This window comes from Amborella trichopoda, chromosome 10, assembly GCF_054954075.1.
Source record: "Amborella trichopoda isolate Santa Cruz 75 chromosome 10, AtrichopodaSantaCruz75HAP2 v2.0, whole genome shotgun sequence".
Classification (NCBI taxonomy): Eukaryota; Viridiplantae; Streptophyta; class Magnoliopsida; order Amborellales; family Amborellaceae; genus Amborella; species Amborella trichopoda.
This window is the reverse complement of record NC_142345.1, coordinates 27,251,302-27,271,968: the sequence shown is the minus strand read 5'-3', so window position 1 is coordinate 27,271,968 and position 20,667 is coordinate 27,251,302. Positions and strand designations below refer to the sequence as shown.

At 34.3% G+C, this 20,667-nt stretch overlaps 1 protein-coding gene across 3 annotated transcripts in view; it reads left to right on the top strand.

Annotated features, from left to right (window-relative positions):
* Positions 1-20,667, top strand: part of LOC18424900 (mitochondrial pyruvate carrier 4) — a 39,657-nt gene that overhangs the window by 1,716 nt on the left and 17,274 nt on the right. For all 3 annotated transcript variants that reach the window (XR_002279385.2, XM_020661799.2, XM_011630876.3), the window contains exons 2-4: positions 644-742; positions 837-889; positions 11,053-11,126. Coding sequence is in view for 2 of the 3 variants with exons in the window: in XM_020661799.2 (XP_020517458.1) it covers positions 644-742; positions 837-889; positions 11,053-11,126 (226 nt within the window). In the remaining variant the exon portion in view is untranslated. The remainder of the gene's footprint in view (positions 1-643; positions 743-836; positions 890-11,052; positions 11,127-20,667) is intronic.

The following is a 20,667-nucleotide window of genomic DNA, read 5'->3' as shown; positions in this document are numbered from 1 at the left end:
TGAAGAGCATGACACAATTCAAGCGTATTTACCAGTGCTACTCTAGTTAGATTAGCTGATGTGCTAAATAGGGCACTTGGATGGGCGAAATTATATTTGTACACCTATTGTGAGCTTACCTGTTGATGTAGGACCCATGGGGCTTGGCTTTTAATTGAGTGTGACATGTTAGATCAGCTTAAAATATATCTGGGACAGCAGGGTATTTGGCAGAGGCACCTGCCTCACCAATGACCAACACCTTACCAGTCCTGATTAGTCTAACATTAAGTTACCTCTAGTACTCCCTATCACTGAGAACTACAATCACCTAGATGTTTGCTCCTAGACCAGAGGTCTCGTCACTCATTTCAATTAAGGAAAATGGAAAGACTAAAAATGCAAACCTCCAATCCTGAGCACATTGAAGAAATAGAATTGTATGGTAGTTTGTATGGATGTACGTTTCTGTGTCTGTATGTAGAGCTACACATGTACAGATGTATGTATTTATATTGCATGCACATATGCATGTAACAAATCACATTTATGTCTTGATATGTGATAATGTAAGCTGTAGCTTTGCCGCACACACTCTAGGCTTCAAGTGTCCAAGCATTTTCTTCTAGTCATGTTATCTTCCCATTTCCTCACAACAATGCAGTTCATTTCTGGGCTCCAACTTTTAAATGGGGCATCAGCTTGGCCAACGTTGCGGACTTTTCAAAGCCACCTGAGAAAATATCCTATCCTCAACAAATAGGTTTGTACTTGATATTTATAAATTTGTAATCTTTGTTTTCTAGATGCTATTGTGGCGGGGTTACATTTGGATAAGTAAATATTTACTCGTGCAGCGGTTGCATGCACGGGGGTTATCTGGTCAAGATACAGCACAATTATTATCCCGGTACATCTTCTTCTTTTCTTATTGTATGTTTTCAAGATATTGGCTTGTAGGTTTCTCCAACTTTCATGCGCAATCTGGCAATTTTTTGTATCTTCTACAAAATCCTACTTAAAATGGTGAACCATCTGTAATTGAATCATTCTTGCAAATCCTTGTATATTTACTGGATGTTGTGAATGATGTGTTTTGTACATCTTGCCATCTCTTGCGATTCTATAATTAGCAGGTTAAATTGCATGGGTAAAGTTCAAACAATTTTGCATCTTTACTATTTCCTTGTAGAGGTTGCATCCTCTTGGAGATATCAGATCTATGATGTTAAAACTACGAATGTTATTTTTTGTTCTACTTTGGTAGCGAAGTAATTAGTCTCATGGTTGTAACTTGGAAATGGTGATGAATATGGGGACATCTGCAACTATAGCTTTTGTTTGAGAACCTTTGTAGTATTTGTAATTTTAATTTTTTGTAGGCGATTATTGATTCTCGAAACAAGTCTTTAGCTGTCAGCACATAGTCATATATGGTGAAATTTTCATCAATTTTTAAAATGAAATTAAGTATGATAAATTGTTTACAAGAAAAATTTGACGCTTAGGCCCTTTCTACAATGTCTAAGAATTTACAATCCAAATAGATTTTACACAAATACTCCAGTATAATGGTTTTGTAGTTTGGCAGTGGGATACCTGGGTATAGTCATTAATGATTTTGGATGAAAGAAAGTGGGTATACATCTGTTCTGAACATATACACTGTTCACATGATTAAATGAATGGATAAGGCTAAAACATCAAGTAGAAGTGGCCAAGTGATAGCAAGTTAGCAACTTTTTGTTAGTCATGGGTTCAAATAACATAAGAAGCATGGTTCCAAAGCAGGAATGCTACCCCTAAAAAGAGTTGGTGGAGCCATGTTGCTTTGCCTCTATGCTTTTCCTCGCTCTGCTTTCTTCTTTTCCTTAAATCATCAAAATGTTTAAACTAGTGTTTAAAAACACGCCGAGTCGAACCGGACTCGCCCGGTTCGACTCGGGAATCGCCATGGACGGATCAAATCGGCGAAATAAACGGGAATCGTCCGGTTCTAGAGAGAACCGGACGATTCTGCACAGTGACTCGCCGATTCACTGTACGGAATCGGTGAGTCCGTACAGTGAATCAGCGAGTCCTGTACAGATTTTTTTTTTTTTTTTTTTTTTTTTTGTTTTTTGTTTTTTGTTTTTTTTTGTTTTTTGTTTTTTTTTTTTTGTTTTTTTTGTTTTTTTTTTTTGTTTTTTTTGTTTTTTTTTTTTTTTTGTAATCCATGATAGATTTTTTTGTAATACTTGATCTATTTTTTTGTAATCCATGATCGAATAGTTTTTTTTTTTTTTTGCAATCCATGATCGAATTTTTTGTTTTTTTTTTTTTTTTGTAACCCATGATAGAATTTTTTGTAATCCATGATCGAATTTTTGTAATCCATGATCGAAATGTTTGTTTTTTTTTCTTGTAATCCATGATCGAATTTTTTGTTTTTTTTTTTTTTTTTGTAACCCATGATAGAATTTTTTGTAATCCATGATCGAATGTTTTGTAATCCATGATCGAAATGTTTGTTTTTTTTTTGTAATCCATGATCGAAATGTTTGTTTTTTTTTTTGTAATCCATGATCGAATTTTTTGTTTTTTGTTTTTTTTGTAACCCATGATAGAGTTTTTTGTAATCCATGATTGAATTTTTTGTAATCCATGATCAAATTGTTTTTTCTTTTTTTGTAATCCACAATTGAATTTTTTGTTTTTTTTTGTTTGTTTTTTTTTGTAATCCATGATCGAATTTTATGTAATCCATGATCGATTTTTATGTAATCCATGATCGAATTTTTTGTAATCCATGATTGAATTTTTTGAAAATTTGTGATTTTTTTTTTTTAATCCATGATTGAATTTTTTTTTGTAATCCATGATAGAATTTTTTGAAAATTTGTGATTTTTTTTTTTTAATCCATGATCGATTTTTTTGAAAATTCGTTTTTTTTTTTTTTAATCCATATTATTCAAAGAGAAAATGAGAGAGATGATGATTTTGAAGCCACCCTATCCCAGCCATATTATTCACATATCGAGTCCCAACAGCAACAGTGTAGGGATGAGCACGACAGTGCAGGTGAGCATGAAGGATGGACAATCTTCGGGGATTTTAGATTGGGAACACAACAAAACACTAACATTCAGGGATTTGGGAATAGTCAGACGCCTGCTAATATCGATGATTTGTTTTTAGATCGAATCAATGAATTGTTAAACGAATTCAATCAATGGCACTAGCGTGACCAAGAAGAACAATAACGTCGTCTATCATTTTTTTTTTAGATCATATGTTACTAATTTTATGCTTTATTGTAGTCCATGTATGTTGATATACTTATTCCATGATAATTCTATGTTTACCCTTTTGTGTGATGTAAATTAAATGCTGAATGGCGGTTCATGCAGGGAAAGAACATATCAATATTTGCATATTCATTCAAAAACATGAAAATTCGTAATGGAGTACCCTCATTTCTTATTGAATTCCTAAAAAACAATATTTATAATGCATTTTAATAAGTTTTTCGGATTTTTTTTAAGCTTTATTTTGACAGATTCACGCGATTCCTAATCCGGATCGCCGATTCGCCGATCCGGATCGGTTTTTTGGGAGCCCGATCCGGGTCACCGATCCGTTTTTTAAACTATTGGTTTAAACCATATAACCAAGATCATTGTAGTGGAAAGCAAATGCTGTTCTTCTCATGGTTCTCATATGTCATGGGATCAGAAGAGATCACAATGAGTGGGTAATCATTTTCTGTTTCATATTACGACGTTGACTTCCACTTTGTAATCCAAGATTGGGGCAGTTAGCTATTATTGTGGCACAAGGTTCCAAGATATGGTGATATATGAGTTGTGAGGAACTCTCCTTAGGGTGGTTTTCCTGCCTAAAAATTGCTTTTGTAGAGCAAAACCGTTTAGAGACTGCATGCCTCCTCTTGGGAATACGCTTCCAAGTTCCAAGTGTGTCAAGAATTTGATCTTTCTAATTGGATCTAGAAAGCAATCTTCTTGTTTTAAAGAATAAGTGGACATTTTTTGCAGGAGGAGCGGCGGGGCCATTTTCCTCTATGTATGGGAACGGTGGATAATTGTGCTCCTTCCAGAGAAAGGAGAATCAGGAGCTTGTGACCCCCCATTCGCACATTTTAAGGATAGGTGGAAGGTTGGCATCCCCATACCCATCCAGCCCCTAGCTAGTTCCTAACCCATGAAAAGGGGGGCAATGGTACTAACCAACACCCATCATCATAAAAAGGGGGACAGGGAATTTAAACACACTAGGATAGAATTCATGAGTTGTCCATTAGGGATCTTCTAGCTATTTTTATGTCTCCATTGATGGTGATTGGTAGAATTTTGAGTGCCTTTTACTTTGGGTTGAAGCATTTTTTAGCGCATCGCTCTGGGCAGCATATGCAGAAAAATGTGATGCCCCCACGTATGCAGCACACCACCCACATATGCGAACACATTGCATCACAAGTGATGCAAGCGCATTTTTGCTCATGGGTGGGAAATGAATTTGTCTTTTTCCCTAAAAGGCGGGAAGGGTTTGGGGGGTTAAAACAACCCCCCAACCCACCCAAAAAAAAAAAAAAAGAGAGGAAAACAGCATGGTTCTAAGGTGATTAAAAACCAAAAATTCCCAACTCTTGATTTTCTCTTGAGTCCAAAGTTTTTGAAAACATTAAAGAGATTTTTTTGACTATTCGTTGAGCTTGTTTTGGGCATTGCTTGGACCGTATTTGGGCTTGATTCACCAACTAATCGAGCGTTTTCAAGGACCGAGTGGAAATCGAAATTTCTTTGGGAGGTTTTATATGTTTTTCATTTCCTAGTTCTTTTCTTGGGGCAATGTCTTCATCATCTTCAAGTAACAAATGTCTTGCATAGAAATATGCTGAACTCAAAAACCCTAGGTATTGAAATTGCATTATTTGTATCCTATGTAGGGGAATACTTATGTAGAGGTATTTTCCAACAAAAGAACACCTAACCGGTATTACTGGGAATGTTAAAGCATGCCGATTGAGAGATTAGAGCATACATAGCCAAGAAAAAGGATAAGAAAAGAAGACAGTGAGACTAAAAGAGTTAATAGAAGAAATTCAATTGTTTGATGACTTGTTTGATTGAGAGTTGAGAGTTGATTATGTTTTTCTTTTATACGTTATAAACATTTGGAAAAGGCTCTGATGATGATGACATTATAACGTTTGGTGTTTAAAGTTTGGATTTTGGATATTTTATATGAGATGGAATGGATTGCTTTGTTTTACATGTTTATTGTCTCACACATTTGAAGTATTAAATAATAGAAGTTTGAATAAAAAACTCTATTACTCTTTATTAGGCTATTAGGGGACTCAAAGTCTCAAACCACTAATATATTATGGATGCTGAATAAATTAAAATACCTATTATTACATAGATCACATTTAGATTTTTTTTATGCATTAATATTTGTGAGTTTTTTTGAAAAATTAAAATTTTTGGACCGCATTAGAGGTGATGCACCGGCATTGCGACCGCATTGAGCTGCATCAGACCTCCGACCCATGGGGTTCACATCCTGCATTTTAAAGCACAAGGTTGAAGTATTTGGCTTGATGTATAGAAGGAACACTCCATCTTAAATTCTTCTCTGGAAGGATTGAATGTGGTTCTTCCTTCATATACGTTAAGCGAAGGTCTACAATATGCAATTGTTATTTGTGGTGACAATTAAAGCATCCACTATTTGTGTAATTTCATAAATGCTGGTGAGATGAATGTTTGTTATCTGGAACTACGCTCCAATGTCCATCACTGACAATACATGGTGACTGACCCCAGTTTTGTACCATATACCATTAAAAGGGGATGGTTATATAAAAAAAAGGGGATGCTTCCAACTTTGGTCCCCCATATTTATTATGGGGATAAGTGTGGCAAGCCCACTTATGGGGAATAAGAACCAGATGACCCCCACATCATATTGGATGCAGTTGTGTCCAGTTCTAAGTAGAAGATAACTCGCTCTTCATTCCCATCTCCATAAGATTGGACTCTACGTACAATGTGGGTGCAACCTTTGGCTATAGGGGCCTCTTTTCTGCCATGTAAATCATGTACGTAGAAGTGTGGTAAGGCAAGGTAAGCTTCTTTTATAACTGGACAAATTGCAGTGTTGCATGATCACCAAATCAAAGAGTTGACATACCTCTATATGAGACAGTATTCGATACTTGGGGGATTAGAATGCCTCAGGAGAGAGGATATTGGAAAATAGGTGTGTGAACTAGGGAACACGCTGTTGTATTCTCTCTGAAGATTGAAATGGATTGGAGGAGAGGGTAGCTTGAGTAATAATCTTATCTTCTCAAACAAGTATATATTTATAACTTATGGATGTGTTGGCACTGGACTAAAGGGCTAGTTTCTCACTTTGAGATTCCTACGTTTGTATGCTATCTTTTACAATATGAATTGTCAACTTCTCTATGGTTTAACATTTTTGCTGATAAGAAGTACTGTAGTAAGTCAAATGTGACAAAATCATAATGCACATGGCAAGATAATATCTTCATGCTTAAAAACATTAAAAAGATCCTAATTTGGGCTAATAAATCTAGCACTTTTAGTGGCTTTTCTAAGTGGTATTTGGAAATAAAATAAAATCTCTTAGTCTTTGACTAATCCATTTGAGACAGTATTCGATACTTGGGGGATTAGAATGCCTCAGGAGAGAAGATATTGGAAAATAGGTGTGTGAACTAGGGAACGCGCTGTTGTATTCTCTCTGAAGATTGAAATGGATTGGAGGAGAGGGTAGCTTGAGTAATAATCTTATCTTCTCAAACAAGTATATATTTATAACTTATGGATGTGTTGGCACTTGACTAAAGGGCTAGTTTCTCACTTTGAGATTCCTACGTTTGTATGCTATCTTTTACAATATGAATTGTCAACTTCTCTATGGTTTAACATTTAAGTCAAATGTGACAAAATCATAATGCACATGGCAAGATAATATCTTCATGCTTAAGAACATTAAAAAGATCCTAATTTGGGCTAATAAATCTAGCACTTTTTAGTGGCTTTTCTAAGTGGTATTTGGAAAATAAAATAAAATCTCTTAGTCTCTGACTAATCCATTTGAGACAGTATTCGATACTTGGGGGATTAGAATGCCTCAGGAGAGAAGATATTGGAAAATAGGTGTGTGAACTAGGGAACACGCTGTTGTATTCTCTCTGAAGATTGAAATAGATTGGAGGAGAGGGTAGCTTGAGTAATAATCTTATCTTCTCAAACAAGTATATATTTATAACTTATGGATGTGTTGGCACTTGACTAAAGGGCTAGTTTCTCACTTTGAGATTCCCCTACGTTTGTATGCTATCTTTTACAATATGAATTGTCAACTTCTCTATGGTTTAACATTTTTGCTGATAAGAAGTACTGTAGTAAGTCAAATGTGACAAAATCATAATGCACATGGCAAGATAATATCTTCATGCTTAAGAACATTAAAAAGATCCTAATTTGGGCTAATAAATCTAGCACTTTTTAGTGGCTTTTCTAAGTGGTATTTGGAAAATAAAATAAAATCTCTTAGTCTCTGACTAATCCATTTGAGACAGTATTCGATACTTGGGGGATTAGAATGCCTCAAGAGAGAAGATATTGGAAAATAGGTGTGTGAACTAGGGAACACGCTGTTGTATTCTCTCTGAAGATTGAAATGGATTGGAGGAGAGGGTAGCTTGAGTAATAATCTTATCTTCTCAAACAAGTATATATTTATAACTTATGGATGTGTTGGCACTTGACTAAAGGGCTAGTTTCTCACTTTGAGATTCCTACGTTTGTATGCTATCTTTTACAATATGAATTGTCAACTTCTCTATGGTTTAACATTTTTGCTGATAAGAAGTACTGTAGTAAGTCAAATGTGACAAAATCATAATGCACATGGCAAGATAATATCTTCATGCTTAAGAACATTAAAAAGATCCTAATTTGGGCTAATAAATCTAGCACTTTTTAGTGGCTTTTCTAAGTGGTGTTTGGAAAATAAAATAAAATCTCATAGTCTCTGACTAATCCATTTGGCAGCCTTCACCGCAAAGGAAGTGCCCTATTAGCTGAACTTATAACATTTAAATAACTCCTTTCATGATCAGTCAGTTATTTAATGCAACCACGTCTTGGTTGTTCCGCATTGTTTGGTTCTTCCCCCAAACCCCCCCTGGCTATTAAGAAAATGTTGGTTCTCCATATGGGGCTTAAAATCCACGGAGTAATCTTATATGATATACAATGTGATAGCAAAGAGATTAAGAAAATGGTCTCAGGTCCCTCTCCCAAACTTACAACTCAAAAAAATTATGAAGTGGTTACATTTAAGCTGCATCATGGGAGCTCACCATTCTTTACACGGCTAAGGACTGTAATTATTTATAATTATTCAAGCATTATGGTGTTTTTTATATAACAAGTGATCTGAGAAACCCGAACACTAGAATATTCTTTTTCTTTTTCTTGCTAACTTTTGGATAACGATGCCTTTTCATGTTTTGTACTGAGTAGAAAGATTTATTAAGCGAGTCAGCTTGAGAACAGCCTTTAAAAACATGGAACCAAGAAGTGAGCGGGTCCAAGTCAGCTAAGTCTTGAGCTTGAGCGGTCAAGACTCGGACCAGCATCAACGTTTTTTTTAGAAGTCTTGGACAGATTCAGCAAGACTCTGGCATGTTTGTTCAAGACTCGGCCATGACTCGGGTTACCTGAGTCAGGTTTATCCTGAACCGTTGGATGCCAGTTATGAGTGATTTGGGTGAGTGAAAGTTGGACTTTTCCAGAGTGGTTGAGTATTCAAACAATTCTTAAGAACATAAATTGCTATTTTGTTCGACAGATTCATAAACAAGCTTCTCCTCATAAAAACATAAACAAATTTTTTATGCTATGTGGAAGATTCTATTCTTGTTGTATAATTAGGCCCGATTTGGATGGCTGTGGTTTCGTTTGGCCATTCAAGTGGGGGCCAACAAATCCCCACAGGACTATCTTTTGATGCTATAATTTCTGATTTCTTTTGAAACATCATGGTCTTATCATAGGTTTATTGCTTTTGTACTTCTTATCAGCGTGAATCTTTATTGCAAATGATTTGCCTAGCAAGCGGGTCAGTACTTCTGATATATCAATTTTTGGAAATATATCTCCAACTAGTTTTTCTCAGAAACTAGGATGTTTAGCCCTGGTTAAAAATTCTTCTAATTCTTTATCATTAGTAACTCTCATTGGGAAAAATTGGGGCCCATCTACAGTTCGCATGCTGCCTGAGAAATTTGGTGCGACTATTACAAAGACCAAAGTGGAAGGCTTTGATTAGGTGCTCCTTCTGTCTCTAATCTGCAATGAAACTAAATTATCTATTGCTAGGGAAGTGCTCCATGATCCGAAGGATGTGGAGATATCATACATCACTGGATTTGAACTTCCAAATGACATACACCTAGAATAGATCTGGCAGATCAAAATAGTTGGATACTTGGATTGATGTCTTAACCATTTCGTTTACCTTTTGGTGCATTCCTTTTGGAAGGCATATGATTGTTATGTATTCTAAGGTCTCATCTCCTTGGTGGGCATTTTTGGTGATGACTTGAACGTGCCTTTGGATGCCATTTTAGACCCCCATTTAGGTTGACACTCACTCAAGAAATGCAGCCCGTATTTGTTTGAGATAAAATCTGAAAGTGCCAGGTTTTATTCCACTTGCAAAACAACTGCATTTTCGTCTTATGTTAAACATGTATTGACCAAAACATGTGTTGCAGCCAAACTAGTGATAGATTAAGGCTTAGTTATCGATAAGTGTAGATGGTTGCTTGGGCACTTGATTTACTTTTTCATTTGAATGTTAACTTGGGAACTTGATAGAAATGGAACTGTAAATGTCATGTTACGGCAACCCTCTACCTGACCACTTGGGCCTAGAGGTCATTCCCTTGGGAAGTTGGATTTATGCTATTTGAATTCAATGTCCACATTGTTTGGTTCTTGCTTATGTATGTTTTTATTTTGATGATCTAAATATCTATTTCTTCTTTTTATAATTGTTTTAATATTTAACTCTGCCGTAGCCTGTCCCAAGCCCAGATAAAAGAGTTGTGTTAGATAGGCAGTCAGCATAAAACTTTACTACATATTTTCATGGATCCTGAACCTATTAGCCCACCCCTAATAGTTGGGACAAGACTCGGATGATGATGGATGTGTTCATAGATCAAGAATTCTGATCGAGCAAAATCTACATGGGGAATTTAAGCTTTTGTTTCCACATAGGTGGTCCCGTAGAATGCGGAAAAGTAGTTTTGTGGAGATGGCTGATTATAAAAACCAAATTTGTCAAGTAGATTTGGCCCCTGTTTGGACAGACCAAAGTTTTGGAATGTTATCCTCTTATCCTCCCCCCATTTAGGAGTGAAAATGGGCCCAGCTTGGTCTGCCCTGGGTGTTGGACTTTGTTGACCCTTCTTATTAAGAAAACACTGCCAAAATGCCTGCAGCTCTGGAAGAAAAGACATGTTTTTCACTTATATAGGAAATCGGCTTCACTGATGGAGTTGTTTCGCCATTGAAGTTGGTTTTAAAGTGACATTCTACTCATGGGTTTGCTGATGTACAGTTTTTGGTAGTGCTGATACCTTTATTTTTTTGCAGACTACACTAATATCGTCAACACATCTATTTATTATTGTGTAAACACTAATTTCAGGCATTGATGTTTAAAGAAGGTTTCTTTCCACACTGAGAACAATATGGGCAGCATATATGATTCAAGACAGGATATTGTTGAAACAAAATAGTTGCACCAATTATATTGTAATGTACTGTGTATCATGGTCCTTGAATACATGTGTTTGCCTTGATTTAACTCATGTTTGTAGAAGATAGAGTGACACTATGAAATTGGTCGCTTCCCTCCTTGAGTACCTTTATGCATTATTTTTATTTTGTTTGACTTGTAAAACATTATCAGTCCTGACTAATATATTCCTTTCAATCATCATGCTGAAATTGCAGAAAAACTGGAACCTTTTCAGCGTAAATGTTGCAATGGCTGGGACAGGCCTTTATCAACTTTCACGCAAAATACGGTAAATTCTTATGAATATTTATCTATAGGAAATTGACACACTTGCGAACAAGCACACTCACACACTCATGCATGTAGACACACACACACACACACAACACACCCACACGCACGCACGCACACACACACACACACACACATATATATATATATATAATTTACAACTCAACCCTTCAAAATATAAAAAGTTAATGTTAGAATGAGTTGTAAGGGGCAGATTTATTAATGATAAAGTTTCCCATATATGTAAATATTACTAAAAGATGAACGGTATTTTTGTCATCTTCTTAAGAGGTAAAGTTCAAATTTTTAGTAAAAGACAAGGGTATTCTACAAATAAAGTTTCTGCACATAACTTCTAAAATACCTTTGTACTTATGTAATAATTTCAAGTTTACCCTTAATGATTAAGTTACCTATTAAAATAATTTTTTAAACAAAAAATAATGATAATTTATGATAAATACACTCATCACCTCAAAATACAAAGTGTTGGTCCGGCATTTGGATATGATGGATCTCCCACCCCGGCTTCTCTTGCCTCTTCTATTTCTACCTTTGCTACTTTAATGAAACCTTGTATCTAGGAGGGGTGATGGCTTTGGATCTATAAGCTATGGAGCTTAAAATGGGTTGCGATTGATGTATTTTTCATAAAACCAATTTCTTTTTGTTTTAAAAATTAATTTTTTATAGTTAATTTAATCATTAAGTAAAGTTAAATTTGACATGTTAATAAACAATGGCATTTATGGAAATTAGTGTCCTGAAACGTTTTTCTAGAATCCCTTATCCTTTAATAAAATTTTCTATTATACCCTTATAAAGATGACAAAAGTACCCCCCTTGTCTTTTAGTAATAAGTGTATATACACTCTTACTTAATAAACACGTTACTACAAAAGTAACTTTTTTCAAAGAGAACCTATATAATTAGGAAATCCACCCCTTGCAACACATTCAAACATTAACTTTTGTATTTTCAAGGGTTGTTATATATATATTGGGCAAGATTTTCATAAGGTTGCAACCATAAATGATCAAAGTGCACCTTCAAAGCTTGTCCTAAGATGCAATTTTACTGTCAAATTTTTTTTGAATGGCCCAAGAATCTTTTTTCATGATAAAATTTTAACCTCAAAAAATGATTCAAGTTAAGCAGATCTATAAGAGCATGAAAGTCTTGAAAATGGACGGTCTAGATAATGTATTATAAGATGTACTATTTTTGGGTCTTGAAATCTTTTTTTTTTCCCTATCCATACACTCGATGTCAAGAAGACCAATTAGATGGTTTTCTAATGTCATAATAGCCTTTTCAAATGGAGTTTTGAGGTGCACCTGAATTCTACAATTTAAGGTGTTAACCTTATATAATTTTTTTCCATATATATAATACAATGGGACCATTTACTTTTGATACAAGGAGGTCACAATCATCGTTGACCGTTCGATTTGAAATCCGGTGGTTGAGGATGAACCATTGTTTGGGCACAAAATTCTAAATAAAATTTTTCGACTGTTGTGACATACTCTCACTATTGAATTTCACATCAGAAATCCAATGGCCAAAAGTGATTGTGACCTCCGTATAAAAAAAATAAATGGATTTATAGTATATATATATGATAAGTTTTGGCAAAAGTTTACGTTAGCTGCTTACTTAACACAACCCAACTTTTTTACCCGAGCATGGGACGGATTAAGGGAAAGTTTAATATGGAGTACCTCGAAATTTGATTTGGCGGGTGTTGGAAAAGAAAAGGGTCTTCAGACACTACATCGACTTGGTGAGAGATATGTATGATGGAGCGTTAACTAGTGTAAGAACAACTAGTGGAGAGACGAGTGAGTTTTCAATGACAATAGGTTTACATCAAGGGTCAGCATTGAGCCTGTACTTCTTTGTCTTAGTTATGGACGACTTAACTAGGCACCTGCAAGATGAGGTACTGTGGTTCATGTTAGTCGCAAATGACATAGTTTTGATCGATGAAACTTGAAACGACGTCAACAAAAAGTTAGAACTTTGGAGGGATGCTTTAAAATCCAAAGATTAGCTGAACTAAGACAGAGTATGTGGAATACAAGTCTAATAATAATGGGAGTAGAGATGAGGAAGTAGTTAAGATTGGTGTCCAGGAAGTACAAAAAAGACCGCACTTTTGATTTATTGGGTCGATAATCCAGGAAAATGGAGAGATGGAGGTAGATGTCGTGCATAGAATTCGAGCTCGTTGGGCGAAGTGGAGATTTTCAACCGGAATTTTATGTGATCACCACATACCAATAAAGACCAGCTTTGCTCTACGGGGCGGAATGTTGGGCAGACACAAAACAATATACCCATAGAATGAATGAGTGTAGCAGAGATGAGGACGTTGAGATGGATGAGTGGCAAGTCAAGAAAGGATAGAATTCAAAATGAATCCATTCGGGAGAATTTAGGTACGGCACCACTAGGCGATAAGATGAGAGAGAGTAAACTTAGGTAAGATGAGAGAGAGTAGACTTAGGTGGCCGGGCCATGTGTGGCGTTGATCAAGTACAGCACCTGTTAGGAGGTGCGAGTTAGTTCAAATAGAATGACTGAAAAGGGCAAGGGGTAGGCCTAAAAGGACGTGGTTGGAAGTGGTTCGAAAAGATATGGGGACTTATGACCTTACTGAGGGTAACCTTTAATAAAATAGAATGGTGGACCAAGATTCGTGTGGCTGACTCTAGTTAGTTGGAAAAAGGCTATGATGAGGATAGTGATGATAGTATAAATATATATATGGGTTATTCTAAAATATACTATACTAATAGTGAACTTAGCATTTAATACTCCAAAATTTCTGACATCAAATGCCCTAATAAATATAAAAAAGTATATCAACAATGGCTAACTTGAAATTTTGAGAAGCGTATTTTTGTAATTGTAACTTACCTTTCAAGTCCAATATCATTCAAAAAATCAAAGAATTTTTTTGAATTTGAAATTGAGTTTTAGAGGGATTTAAAAAGATCAAAATACCCTTTTAAAAATACATGAAATATTTATAGTAAAAAGTTCTTTTTATCATCTAAAGGGTATTTTATAGTAAAAAATTTGGGAGTACTAAGTTCTAGGTTCTCCATTAGACCATGATATATATATATACACATCCCACCATTTTATATATACATGTCTTCCTAGTTTGGGAATGTAGTCCCAATTATTTGTATAATTTGGGAGTACTAAGTTCTAGGTTCACCATTAGACGATGATATATATATATATACATCCCACCATTTTATGTATACCTGTCTTCCCAGTTTGGGAATGTATTCCCAATTATTTGTATAATTATCCGATATTTGGTAGGACCATTTCATGATCCATGGTATTTGATATAATGCCATGAAATACTTATGGAGATCTATTCTTGTATCATTATTATTAAATTAAGCAAATTTCCTCTTAGAGGCTTGTATTTTTGGCGGTAGTATTTCGGTTCCTGATCCTCGTAGTTGGAACCAGTTTTTGAACCAATTTGGAAATTCCCCAATCACTGGTATTTTTATTTGAAGGAACCATGTATGGGAGTTATTGTTATTTTGGAAGGCAAAAACTTTATGCCATGCTTCAACATGCTCAGCATATCGAAAGTATTTGTTATTAAATCCTTTTGTCTGCAACCTTCTTGGTTTTACTGGATCCATACCCCAGTCCTTATATGATATTATTTTGAGGATCTGGAACTTGGAGTATGCAATTATATTAGTATTTTCCTTATAAAAATGGATCATTGTTATTGATCCGGTTTCCAAGAGGATGGCCTCATACCATTCTTGCGTTTTATTATTATTGGAGGGGTGTAAATGATTATCGAAATAGATATTTGTTATTTCATATGGATCTTTATCTTTATGAATATCATCTATTATTATTTCAGCTATAAAAGTGGTTTCTATGAACCTGTATTTTCCTTCTCCTGAGGTATTAGGTATTGATATTGGCTCAGGAGAGAATACTATTTTCTTATGCTTGCTTTCTAACTAATGGATTTGGGGTTATAGGAGAGGTCATTAAGGTCTTGTCTAATGCTGGAACTATTTCCATTTTCCCTTTCCCCTTGTTTGGTATTACTCTTCTGTCCCTGTCCCCCCTGCAAAACTTCACGGGTTAAAAAGTCAGGAGGATAATTTGTATTTCCTTTAATATGCTCAATTTCAAATTCAAAGGAGGATAATATACTTTGCCATCGTGCAAAAATCTGCTTTGAGATAAGGTGCTTGACATCTTTATTAAGAATATCTTTTGCGGACTTACAATCAGCGCGTATGAGAAATTTTTGAATTAGAAGGTCACTTTGAAACTTGGTAACGCAATGGACAATGGCCAAAACTTCCTTTTTAACTGTAGAGTAATTTTGTTGTGTTTGGTTCCATGCTCGTGAGGTGAAACAAACTAATTGTTCTATTTTTGAAATTTTTTGCTGCAATATACCTCCTAATCCTATTTTTGAAGCATCGCATTCAATTATCTTGAATGCAGTAGGATTGGATAGTGTAAGAGAGGGTAATTCCCTGGCTTTAATTTTTATTTTCTTAACAGCCAAAGTATGCTCATTTGTCTACTTTGGTGGATTCTTTTTTAACCTTTGAAATAAAAGTTTAGCATCAATGGCTAGATGTTTATAAAAATCGGCAATGTAATTAAGACATCCCAAAAATCTTTGAAGTTCAGTTTTATCTAGAATAATATGTGGAAATTTATCAGAAAACTCAATTGCCCTATCTATTGGGATTATACTGCCTTGGAAGATATTATGTCCTAGAAATCTTATTTTTGTTTGGAAGAGGCTAATTTTTCTAGCCGAGACTACCAGTCCTGCAACTTTTATTGCTTTGATGAAATATTTATGTGTTTGAAATGCTGCTCAATACTTTCAGAGAATATTAGGACATCATCTATATAGACAATCATAAATTTCATACAAGGATTGAAAATATCATTCATAATATTTTGAAATTCAGAAGGAGCATTTTTAAGTCCAAAGGGCATCACATTCCAACCATATTGTCCAAAAGGGACATTAAAGGCAGTTTTATATTTATCTTGTTCAACAATCTGAATCTGCCAGTATCCCGATTTTAAATCAAATTTGGAAAAGATGCAAGCATTTACAAGTCTATCAAGCAAATCCTTTTTATTGGGAATAGGTATCTTATCCACTTTAAAACTTTATTAAAGGGTTTATAATTTATTACCAAGTGTGGAGCCCCTCTTTCTTTCTCAGAAGCCTTTTCTACGTAGAATGCTGAGCAACTCCATGGAGAAGAACTTTTCCTAATAAGCTGTTTCTGTAACAAATCATCAATTTCCTTTTTGCATATTTCTAAAAGTCGAGGATTCATTTGTATTGGTCTTACTTTGGTAGGTATTTTATCTTCATGGAAATCTGCTTCATATGGTAAACTTACAATATGTCTTTTCTTATTCCAAAAGGCATTTGGTAATTCTGCACAAATTTCGTTTTCTATTTTTCTTCTAATATCTTTAATAAGTTTTTTATTCTCAGGATTAGAAAGCTTCTCTTCAACTAGTTTGTATTTTAGCTCTTCTTTAAGATGATACATAAATTTTTCTTTATTGGATATTGTTTCTTTAATATTATTGACTTCTCGGATTTTAGGTTTGTCAATAAATTCAAATTTTACCTTGTGGCCTTCTATATTCGCTTCAATCCCTGAACTGTCCATTTTTAATGAGTATAATAGGTTCAAGAATGGAGTTCCAAGTATTACGGATTGGCTTAGTCCTTTTACCATAATAAATGACATTTCAAAACAATTTCCATTATTGCAGACTGCAGTATTAGAAAGTTTATAATTTATAATTAATCTACTTCCATCTGCTGTATTTAATATTTGAGTTGTTTTTCTAAAATATTTTGTGGGGACCAATCCTTCATTTATACAATTTAGGTCCGCACCTGAATCTATTAATGGTAAGGTTTGGAAATTGTATTCTTTATGGACTATTATTCTTATTAATGTAAACCATTTTTGCGTAATCACTTTATCAAGTAAGTTTATATAATTATCAGTCTGTATAGTACTAGAGGATCCTGGTTCCTCATTTATAGGGGATAGAGGCCTTTTATAATTATTTACAATGTTATCAAATTCTAATTCCTCATCTGTATTAGATGTATTTTGCAGGTTGGATGCTAGTTCTAAAACCTGTATCCTATTTTTTAGATTTATTAATTCATTTCGTACCTCATTTATTTCATGCTTTAATTCAGATATAGATGGTTCTTTTTTATCATTATTTTTATTTTCAACTCTTTTAAGGATTTTTGCAAAGCTATAATCCCCTTGAGTTCTAACAAGAGGAGAGGGTTTCTTATTTGTTTTAACTATTTGAATATATTGAATTAAGGCTTCTCTTTTTACCTCTGGATCTGTTATTTTGTCTATTATATCAGTGATCGAATTTTCTTCTTTGGAGAGTGTATTACAGAAGCAATTATTATTTTCATCCTCTGAGTCTGAACTACTAATTATTAAATTTTCATCTTCTATTTCTCCAACAAGTGGTTCAGTATCAGAACTTAATGAACTATCATCCGATTCTTCATCTATCTGTAATATTTGATACAGCTGGCTTCTGATATTTTCTTCTATTTGTATGACATTTATTTTCTTTTTTATTCGGCATTTATTCTTATAATGCCCTACTTTACCACAGTTATAACAAACATGCATTTTCCTTTTTCCTTTAGATTTCTTAAACTTATTTCTAGGAGAAACTTTCTTAGGAAATTTTTCTTTGGCACTACTTATATGGTTAGATTTATATCTTCTATTTTTATACTTCTTTCTATCAGTATCTTTGGCTATAGGCTGAGTATTGTATCCAAATTGCTAACAAAAGTCACCCAATTCCTTTTTGCCTGTCATTTTTTGTTTTTCTAAGTGTTTCTTTAACTTTAGGTCTTTGCAGAGAGCAAAACCTTTCGAACATATTTCCGTAGACAATTTTCTTAATGTATATAAGGAGTATGGGATTATTCCTCCGTATTTATTTTTCAATCTTGTTTTGACTTTCTCAGCAAAAAGATGGGGTAATCCAGCAATAAAGGTTTCTTTCCAGTGGTCTGATTTACTATCTTCCCTGGAAAGGAGCCGAAAAAAGAATATATCTTTATACCATTTATAATGAGACAATGTTGGGCATCTTAGGTTGGAGAGAAGGTCTTTTGATCTAACATCAAGTAAAGCGGTATTTCCTACAAAATGGAGAGTTATTGTATGTATCAGGATATTAACTGCATCACTTTCACTATTAGGTATATCTTGACCAAATTCATTTTTTACTGTCCATTGCTTTGTGGCAGCCAGTATTTCTCGTTTGGTTGTTTCGTTTATATGAAAATCTCACTTTCCTCTTAACCATCCAGTAAAACCGCAGATGATGGCTTTAGCTATTTCCTGATCATGATTTCCACTTATTTTGCACGCTGTTGTGTACATAGTCATATATTTCATTACATCAAGTATTTGGTGATCAGACATTCCATCTATATTTCAGTTGACTATTGTTCTTCCTAAGTAGGATACGGTGCTAGTAATCAAGTCTTCTTCAAACTGGATGTCCACAGGAGTTGGTCTTGGGTAATACGTCCTGGTTTGAGACGTTGGTCTTACTTTTCTCCCGTAATCTATTCTATTTATCTCAGGTTCCTTTATTTTGAAGGCTTCTTCGATTTGTTGTATTTCACTATTACTTAGGTTTTCTTCTTGTAATACCATTGCCTCCTGTTCAACAGTTATTCCTTTTCCTTTTGTGCTTAGTTTAGCTAGTTTTTTTACTAATTCATCTATTAATTCTTTATTGTCTTCCTTCTTTTTTATTCCTTGTAAACTGAACTGCTCTTTACTAAGTTCTGGAGGTGGTTTGAACATTAAGGCTTTTTTCCTATTTGTCTCAGTTGTCTTAACTAGAGATATATTTTGAGGTTTACAGACTATATTTTCTATTCTCGTCTTCTTTTGGGATTATTTTATAAGGAGAGGTTTTAGTTTTTGGTTTCTCTTTTAATGCCCCTTTTAACTGAAGACTTTTCTCAGGAGGGTGTATACTTTGTATTTCTTCTCTTTCAGTAGTATGAAAGGTTTGATATTGATTTTCTATGGTATTAAGACCAAAATCTGGGATTGGGATATCTTTTTCCTTTAAAGTAGGTCTTAACCAGTCAAAAAATCCTATATTTTGTTTATTTTTCTTTATAAACTTATTGAATCTTTTGTGAAGAGCGTTTAGCAATTCTTGAAGAAATTCGACTAGATACCAATCACGGATTTCTTTATTATCATTAGATAGGTAATCATTCTTAAGCTCTTTTATATCTATTTTAAATTTTTCTTCTTTTTGAACGGTAAGAATATTAAAATCCAAATCAGAAGGTGTAGGTTCATTATCAGATGAGTTGGGTTCATATATCCTGTATACCGGTCTATGGATATTATTATTTGTCCTTGTTAGTCCATCTAGTATAGGTCTTTGTGGTATAGACGAGGTAGAGTGCCTAGAGGGTATCGAAAACCTATTTGGTACGTGAGGGGATCTTTCAGATAGATTTATCCTAGTTCTCCTATTTGTATTAAATTGTATTTCTACATCTCCATCTGGATATTCAATGATTTGGTCTTGTTCACTATTAATTGGGACTCTAGACTGTTGGTTTTCACAATGTAAGGACCAATTTTCAGGAAGTGTTATTTGGGACCAACTTATAGATTTGGGTATGACTGTATATGAGTTTTCCATATTTGTTTGAAAGAACACAGTTTGTCCCTTAGTGTCCATTTGGAGGGCATTAGGACATAAAGTGTTCATAACTTTATAGCATATTATGTATACTAAAGCAACATTTTGTGATCCAGGGTTCATATCAAACCCTTGGGTTTTTATATTCAGGGTAAGGGCCTTTAATAGGTTAGGGTCTGCTAAAGAAACTGAAAAGTTTGGAAAGCAATTAAAATATATAGGTCCATTACAAAGGGTAGATTCTATTATTCCTAGCAGGGAATCTGAGAATTTATTATGACGGTCATCTCTTAAACATAAGAGGACAGAATTATTTAATCCTAGTCGTGTTAGAGGTTTTATTGCTTTTGAATAAGACCTATATGCAAATACCTATAATCTTTAGATTTATGATTTTGTATCATTCTATTTGAGAGTAGTTGGAAACTTTCTTGTTCGTTTGTAATTGATATATTTTGTTCTACTGTTTTGATGGCATAACTGGATTTAAACTCGAAAGTTCCTTTTTTATATATTTCAGTTATGGGTACTTTAGAAATATTCCAATTTTAAATTTGCTTTTTTATGTTGTTTATGGTTATTTCTTCTTTATTTTTTACTCGTAATGTACTGTTAGATGAATATGTTGTTCTATTGGATAGGGTCCTTATAAAATTTGCCATTTCAGTACAATGGTTGAATACTGAGTCAGTCGAAAACAGTCCCCGTGCCTTTTTCATGGCTCTCTCTGGCCTTTTTT